This window comes from Lygodium microphyllum, chromosome 29 (assembly GCF_053477565.2).
Source record: "Lygodium microphyllum isolate KBCC chromosome 29, Lygodium_microphyllum_v1.1.10, whole genome shotgun sequence".
Taxonomy (NCBI): domain Eukaryota; kingdom Viridiplantae; phylum Streptophyta; class Polypodiopsida; order Schizaeales; family Lygodiaceae; genus Lygodium; species Lygodium microphyllum.
In genome coordinates this window covers 59,701,164-59,709,817 of record NC_141163.1, presented here as the reverse complement: position 1 = coordinate 59,709,817, position 8,654 = coordinate 59,701,164, and the positions used below count along the sequence as shown (strand labels likewise).

Below are 8,654 nucleotides of genomic sequence, written 5' to 3'. Positions count from 1 at the left end.
GCCAATGTGTAAAGACCAATAAACACATGCACACTTGCCATTTGTAACATAAAAGAGTTGTCTATTACCCTACATGCAAAGGACAACATGTAATTTGGCCAACCTACCACCCAAAAATTTGTGCCCACACAAAAGTCACCTCCATGACGATGTGTGGCCAACATGAATCCATCTAGAGAACTAATAGAACTCACCATGGTGAGCATTTGCTATATACTTCTCTGACCCATAAATATCTATGTCCAACAAAAGTCACCTCCATGGTAGTGTGTAACCAACTTGAATCCATAAGAACTTAGGACACAGAGGATTTACTCTAGCTATCTCTTATATGTAAACCATTCCTTTGTTGATGAAAAGTTAAGCGTTAGAGGCTTCTACCTTGGTCAGGAGTTGAGAATGCTAATCAATCAAGAGTAGAGGATTTAATTGGTGTGTTTCCATAGCCTCACCTTGTCATCCATCCACTAGAATATGTGTTAAAAGTTCAATTAGAGTTAATTTGACTCTAAAATTTCTAAAAGTAGAGTAAGAAATATTGAGTTGTATATGGCACCTTCTTTAATCATCAAAACTTGCTATTGTAGATTCTAAAAAAGTATCAATTCTTTTGCATCACATTTCTATTTCTAATATGTTTGTAATTGCGCTTCATCCCAATTTCTTTGTAGCCTTAAGGGTAAGGCACCTCATAGTCACTCAATTGTAGGTTTTGAGGGTACGGCATTCCAAAGCCACTGGATTGCAAGTTTTGAGCTCTTGACCTTGCATTTCTCATGTAGTCATCCCACTAGTTGTGCCATTGCTCACACTGATTAAAAAGAAAAAGAGAGCATAGTTAAACTTGTGTGTAGCAGACTCTGACATTGCTCATTTGCGCGTTGCGCTGTGTGATCTTGCAAACCTAAAAACCATTGCCAACGAGGTGGTGGTGGATGGAGGAAGGTTGAAATCTAGCCGTTCATTTAAAGAGGGACGGATCTCAAGGGTGGGGCATTGTGGGGGAGGGATGAGATCTAGCCGTTCATCTGAAGAGGGACGGATCTCAAGGCATTTTGGAGGGAAAAAATCGAAAAGGGGCAAAAAGACTAGATAAAAAGGAACGGGGGGAACGTTGCGTTCACACTCGGGCCAGCGGCGGCCGGAACCGGTTCGGGGCTTCCTTGTCGTCTCCCCCGACTCCCCCCGACTGAAGGTAATGCACAGGTGCTCTTTTGGGCGAGACATCAAAGCCTCTGAGAGAGAAAGAAGTATGAATGCATGAAAACGAAGCTCAGAAGCGAGTCTCCATGGCGACGCCTGCTAGGGTTTCCTCCTCCCGTTAGGGTTCCGGCCCCCGCCCTGCAGCCCCCGCGGCAGCCTCCACTCCTCACGCCGCGGTCCCGCAGATCTATTGGTCTCCCCCTCCTGGCCCCCCCGAGCTTCCATCGTCCGCATTCCGTGCCCCATGGCACGCCTCCAGGCGCTCCTCCCCCTCCCTCGCCGATCGCGGCCCCGCCCCTGCCTGACCTCCCGCTGCTTGCCATGACCTTCTCCTCCGACGAGCTTCACAAGCTACCTCAGTGTCGTGGCTAGGGTTTCGCCTCCTCTGCTGACCTCCTCGGATTTTGACGCCCTCGGTCTTCATTGTCGGTGAGTGTGCTTATGTCGCCGTTTTGGCTCCGTTTTGTTTGGATTTAGCTGGCAATTGCTGCCTGGCTTCTCACATCGGGTGGCTCTTGCCACTCTGGGAGTAGGATTTTAAGCCGGATGCTGTTGGCCACTGGTGCTATGGTTTCATGAGGGCCTTTGTCGAAGGAGTCCAGGCCTTTATACTGGAGCTGCACTTTGCTCCAGGTTTCTGTGTTTCTGCAAGCCACTAGGTCTAAGGGATCTTCTGCTCATGGTCTGATATTTCATCTAGCACTATATCTACGCTCCTAAGCTGGCTCTAACTATACAAATTTTACGCACCAGCACACGCCTTGTTTTTCCTGTCCTCTTCAATGTTACTGTTTTAAACGAATTTGGCCGTAAAGAGTGGCAAGGAGCCTAATTTGGGAGACCATGGAATGCAACAAAGACGAAGCAGTAAGATCAAAAGGGATCGCGGAAGCGAAGTTTCTGCAGCATGATTTTATAGGAGCCAGAAAATTTGCGCAAAAAGCACGGCAGCTGTTTCCAGAACTGGAAGGCCTGCCTCAGTTCGTTGCCGTCTTGGATGTTCACATCGTAGCTCAGGAGAAACTTCAGGGAGGAGAAACAAACTGGTATGGCATACTGCAAGTCGATTCCAATGCTGACGAGAGTACAATCAGGAAACAGTACAGGAAGCTTGCCCTGCTTTTGCATCCTGACAAGAACAAGTCGCTCGGTGCAGAAGCAGCCTTTAAATATATTTCGGAAGCTTGGGGGGTGCTTTCTGACAAGGTGAAAAAGGCCCTATATGATGGAAGATGCAGCGCGAAGGCTTCTCAAAGCTCTAAGCAGGCTCAGTTCAAGGAAGGTGCCAATGGTGGCCACAATGTGACTCGTACCTATACAACTAATCAACCACAGCCTCACTCTCAATCTCAACCTCAGCCCCAGGCTCAACCACAGCGGCAGCCACCGTCGCAACCACCGCTGCCTCGGCAACGTCAGTCTCAGCCCCCTCCAATGCCTTCATATCGTGGCCCCGTTCCACCTCCAATAAATCTAATGACTTTCTGGACGGCGTGCCCATCATGCAAGATGCAATTTGAGTATCAAAGAATCTACATCAACAAAAATCTGTGCTGCCCTATTTGCTACAAGCCATTCATATCGAGGGAGGTTGCCCCTCTTAATGGGACAGTGTTGTGGCCTCCACAGGAGCGTGCGACAGATGCTTCTGCCAATGGTTCAGCTAATGGTTTTAACTTCAGCTCCTTCCTAAACAGTAATTTTTACCCACCGCCACAAGGTAACATGAATGTGAAACCTGCTCAGACAAATGAGAAGGTAAAGAAAGTTGAGAAAGTGAAAAAAAACGATAAGGCAAAGAAAGAAATGACAGAAGCTCAAGCACAGAAGTTGGCTGAGCAACAGCAGAAGAAGAAAGAGAGAGAAGAGATCAAAGCAAAGGCTGCGGCACATGCCAAAGAGGTGTTTAATCGGCTCATAGCGAAGTCAAAAGGGGTAATTGAACAGAAGCTTTCAGCAGAGAAGGAAAGCAAAGTGGCAGCTGATAAGCCAGTGCCAGGGAAGTCTCCTGCGTCAAATACTGGTAATGCCTCAGGCAAGGAGAATAGGGGATTGCAGGAATCTGAAGATGGTCAAAAGCCTGAAGCCTCTGGCTCTCCCTTGGCATCTCGCAAGTCTCCACGCGGCAAAAGAAATGCTTCGGCTGACCCCGAAGTACAGGATGATCTATTTGCCAAGAAGCCAAAATCTGTTTCAGGCCTGGATGAACTTTTTGTATCACCAAAGCATTCAGTAAAGAGAGATTCTATTGGTCAGTTACCTGTTGGAGTATCAAGCAGCCCTGTCTCTCCAGAACCACAGAATCTGTCATTACATTCAGATGCTGCTATCAATGTGCCAGATTCAGAATTTTATGATTTTGATAGCGATCGCACCGAGAACCACTTTGCTGCCGGACAAATCTGGGCTGCTTATGATGAAGAGGATGGTATGCCTCGGTATTATGCTCGAATCAGTAAGGTTATATCTCGCCAACCTTTCAAAATACAAATGGCGTGGCTCGAGGCTCGGTCCCCCTCGGAAGAGACACTGGTCTTTCTTGATAACGGTTTTTCATATACTTGTGGGGAGTTCAAACTTGGAAAGTCTATTACCAGCGAACAGCTGAATACATTTTCACACCTGGTTACGTTTGAGAAGGGCCAGAGGGGATACAAAATTTATCCAGTCAAAGGAGATATTTGGGCTTTGTACAAGGATTTGGATCCCTTGAGTGCAAAAAATGGAAAGCATGCTTACGAGATAATTGAAGTGCTGACAAGTTTCAGTGATGAGGAAGGTGTACAGGTCTCTAAACTTGCCAAAGTTGACGGGTACAAGACACTTTTCAAGAGGCAAGCGAGGGAACGTGAGGTAAAGCGGATCACTCCCAAAGAAATGTGGAAATTTTCCCATCAAGTTCCCGCTCACCGTCTGTCAGCAGAACAAGTGCCTGGTGAACAAGAATGTTGCTGGGAGCTTGATCCAGCTTCACTCCAAGGATTTGATTAGGTTTAAAGCGGGTGGTATAGTTGTTTGCAGCTTCACCTTTTCGGAAGTTGCCTAGTTTCATGTTAAGTACCCGCACACTGCAGACTGTAGCTTGTTATGAGGTTTACTGTACAAACTCTTTGCAAGTCAAGCCCCATGAAAAGTTCCCCTTTATATTCAGCCATCCAAGAGGACACAAGCTTGTACAGTCATGGCTCATGTAACGAGCTGAGAATCTTGGTATGTGCTCTTCGAGAGGCCTTTTTCGTATGTGTACATGTTAATTCAGTGGCAATTATCAACTTATTATACTTGCAAGCGGTTTTTGATCATTTAATTAATTCACAGGTTTTCAACAACACTCTTTAATGGTCGAGCAAATGCAACGGAGTGCTGCTATCAGACCTGCATGGGTGTTTTGTAGCTCCCGCTATGGTTTCAGCTCAACTCTGACAGTTGACAGTGCAAGCATTGCTGTTGTGCTTATGGGGTTTTGTCATTTAGTTTGTCCTCTATGGATGATCTTGGGAACTAACAATCGAAGATACTCTATGTACCATCTGAACCTTAATTTCCTGCTTATTTGCAGGGTGTTCAGAGTTTTTGAGGAGGGTGGACTTAGTATTATCATTTCTGATGTCTTTAATTGCAATTGTAGTACATGTTATCTAACCGGATGATCTAGCTGGTTTCCTTGTAGCTTACAGTTTCCAAGTCTCCCTGGGCGTATTATTCATTCTTTTGGGGCTAGCTTGATCTTATCATCCACAGGAGTTCCAAACTTAGTACAGTGCAGAATGTTATTGCAGCTTCAGTCTCGTTTGTATCCCACTGGATAAATGGTCTTGTTTGGCTAGGTTGTCGTTTTCTGCAATAGCATTCAAAGGTACTTCTTGGGTATGGAGATGAATTTTGGTCTGTGTATAGAGATTTATACTTTGAGGCCAGTCTAGGGTTTACTCTGGTTGTGGGCGGAGGCCAGTCCATTTTTGTGCTTGCGGGTGCTTGTGTGTATTACACTCTGAATTGCACCTCTTCTGGGAAAGCTTGTACTGGTCGAGATGCCAAGGGGCTGGAAGCAGTTGACTTCTTTTGTGGGACAAATCCCACAACATTATATTGCTGTAACTGAAAAAGCTGTATTAGTAAGGCTGCCAGAAGCCTGTAATGTTACAACCTTCCATAGACGGCCCCTCTGTGCAGCAGCAGCAGCTACATAACCTTTTTTCTTTTCAGATTTACCTCAGTGCATCTGTGCACAAAATGTGCAACGCCATACTTCGTTATTTTTGAAATTGAGCTGCATGCCCTAGTTATAGCACGGTATGTGCAGTTTTACAGCTTGGTCTGATTCTCTTGGACTTTTTATTGAGCCGATGCATGAGTACTCTCTTATCAGTGTGTATATGCTAAGTTTGCACGTTCTTTTGAAACCCAAAAAGAAACTGTCGTGACGGAGCAGTGTTCCTTGTAAGTCAAGGTCAATGGGTAAGGTAAGCTAGAATACGTATATTAAACTCTCTGATCACATGGCGTGGCAAGTGACCAAAATTGGTCACTGCTGTCCTTTGGCGAGATGTAATACATAAGTGTCTTCCGAGTAATCAACTATCAGGACGATTAGACGTTCAAGTGCGACTTGTCTTTTCACAATTTAGGAACATTACGGCGTGTTGACTTATATTTGTAGTTTGAAGATGTAATCAGCAAACGCATTGGGAAGCATGCGGTTGCTTGCTGCTAAGCGAATGGCTTAGTTGAAGGTATAATGGCTCCTTGACAGTTCAGGAATCAGGCTGACAGTGAACCCCCATCTTTGCCTTACCCCAATGCCTGCAGTGAAAACCCACAGAACTAATTCGCACATCTTGACATGAAGAAGCCACCACCTCCAAGTTGAGTGAGACCTTCATTATGCAGTGCATTGTGGCATGTATACCAATACGTGCCAAGGCGTTGCTCTTATCAATATCCATTGCCTTCAGGAGCTTTTTTTCCTGAGAAGTCCACAGATTGACAAGAGACTTGTCATCACTGCTGAATTGCTCGAGTCAGCATAGAAAACGTGTGCTGAGTCAGCCGAGTGGAGGAAGTAGGCTGGTATGTATTGCTCTGCATTGAGCCATCCGGACTATCCCTAAAATCAAAACGCTTGAGGCCATTAACAACTATTTCAGATTGGGCATTGCCGTGATATGCTGATGCAAGTGTGCGGGTAGGAATTCCACCCTGATTGCTTTTCAAAAAGGGCGGAGCTTGAACAGTCAGAATACTGCAATTTGTCTACAAAACAATATATCTAAGAAGGGAATCAGTTGCACAGAGAATAGACCTCACTTGCTTCAGACTTATCTAGTTCCTTGACTGCTCCATCTTTGAGCCGTGGTTGATGTCCGTGCTGCTTGAGCCAAATTGGCCTGCTGAATTGTGCACATCTCCTGCATGACCGATGAGGCCTTGCTCAGGTGCACATCCCCTGCATGAAAGAAGAGGTCTTCCCGAGGAACGATACCTTGCTGGAATTAGCAAAGGGCATGTCTGAAGCAAGAGAGCATGGTACAACCCGAAGAGAGCCTTCCGAAACATGGTGGTCGAGCTTCTGCAGAGACGAAGTAGGCAAATTTTCTTCCGCAGGGGCTGCTAACTCAACGCCATTTCTACGTTGGTATTGCTGTCACGGCTGCCAAGTGGACGCAAAATCTGAGCGCTGCCTGCGCTTCTTCATCTCTGCAATAATAATGATAGATCAAACAGAAGCATCATATTATTGTTAGCTTTGATGGGTTGGTTTGCCTGAGGCTGGTGCTAGAACAAACAGAAGCAGCTTGTTATTGTTAGCTTTGAGGTTGGACGTTTCCTGGAGCAAAATACCCGTGCCGATGCAACGTTGGATTGCCATTCGGCACTGCTAACAAACGTGACCTTTGTACGTGCCAAAACAGGAAGGGTACGAGAAAAGGCGATCACAAAGAGACTACATTTTGAACAGGAGTTACTAATGCTTTCCGCAGTTTCTTACTACGTTTTCTAACTCTAGACATTTATGTCTAGAATTTTTTCTACGACTGCATGAACTCTTTTAGAAGTTTGATCGGGGAAAATTATGCAAGTAATGATTGCTTTCAGTCTAATCCTTGTGCTTTCTTTCTTTTTACTTCAATTAGTACATGATTGCTTTCAGTCTGATCCTTATAAATGGTTAGCTTTACAAATGAAAGAATTGTTTTCCAAATGAAAGAAGTGTTGATGAGAGGGCTATATTTATCGTTCCATCTTCTCAACTCAAAGTATATCACGAAGTATAATTGGCAAAAAGGAGAGAATAGTCGATATAATATTGGTGAACTTAATCAACGCATTGACAATCAATAATTTTAGCCATTTAGAAGAATCTACTCTTGTTATGTATGCTAAATGGGTAGCTCTCATGACAAAGTCAACAATAGACATCTAGCTTTCAATGAGAGGGAGCTAAGGGAGGCAATAATTTTGTCTATTTACATTGGTCAATCTCCAATTGTTAGAAAAGCAATATTTTTAAAATTCAGTCATGCTTTGCCTACTAGATGATGATTGAACAATACACTTTACTTTTGGAGGAATTTGCTCATGTGTTGAAGATTTCTCGAGAAGGAAAATAAGCTAATTGAGACTTAGAATGAATTCAAGGGACTTTAAGTCTTTGCCTTTATTGCTGATAAATTAAGGCTTGCATGTGAATGCTTTGGGTTGGACCAAAAAGGATTTTCCATGAGTAAGTAAACTAATTGATTTCTCAACCTAACCATATAGTGGAAAGTGTGAGTAATGACACAAAGCTTTACAAGTATGTTTAGAGTTAAAGCCAAGCCTTTTAGCTATTGAAATTTGTAGAGTGGTAATGGTAGAAAGTACAAAAAGGATCCTTCTACTTTAGCAAAGTATTGGATACTAAAGAGGTACACCAAAACAAGGCCAATTTGATGGTTCTTTTGGGGTCTACTCAAGCCACGAATCCAAGAATTTCCACATACCCTATCTTTAATACAAATAGGGCAAATTTCAAGCCTTTGAATGGGAGTAAAGTGTACAAAAATCTAGTCAAAATCCCCTTGTAATCAAGGAAGTGTGAGGTTCATTCTAGTTGAACTCTTCAAGTTATGATTCACTTCATGCCTTTTCTTTTTGATCTTGGTTGATATGTTTCTTTTGATTCGAGCTGATATGCCTATGATTTACTTTGGGATACCACCACATCAACCATTTTTGTCATTATGGACACTTGAAGTATCTACAACCCTACCTCCCAAGAGATAGGTTGATAATCTTGTAGAGTTGAAGCCTCATTCAAAGCTGGTCAACAAGCTTTCCTATTGTGTTTGCTAATGTATGAGAGAAGAGGTTGCAAAGAAAATCAAAGAATTACTAGATAACAAATTACTTTAGCCATTGCCTATTGTTTAGGTAAGTGGACTGATCACCATGCATTTTATTTTAGGATT

General features: G+C 43.9%; 1 protein-coding gene across 2 annotated transcripts; it reads left to right on the top strand.

Annotated features, from left to right (window-relative positions):
* Positions 1–1,168: 1,168 nt before the first annotated feature.
* LOC148010686 (uncharacterized) lies at positions 1,169–5,522 on the top strand. Of its 2 annotated transcripts, XM_087671124.1 has the most exons (3): positions 1,169–1,632; positions 1,737–4,413; positions 4,522–5,522. In XM_087671124.1, exon 2 carries the CDS (start codon positions 2,047–2,049, stop codon positions 4,192–4,194), a length of 2,148 nt encoding a protein of 715 aa, XP_087527250.1. In that variant the 5' UTR covers positions 1,169–1,632; positions 1,737–2,046; the 3' UTR covers positions 4,195–4,413; positions 4,522–5,522. The 2 variants fall into 2 exon arrangements, with proteins under 2 accessions (XP_087527250.1, XP_087527249.1); XM_087671123.1 differs by having other exon boundaries at positions 1,169–4,413.
* The last annotated feature ends 3,132 nt before the right edge of the window (positions 5,523–8,654 follow it).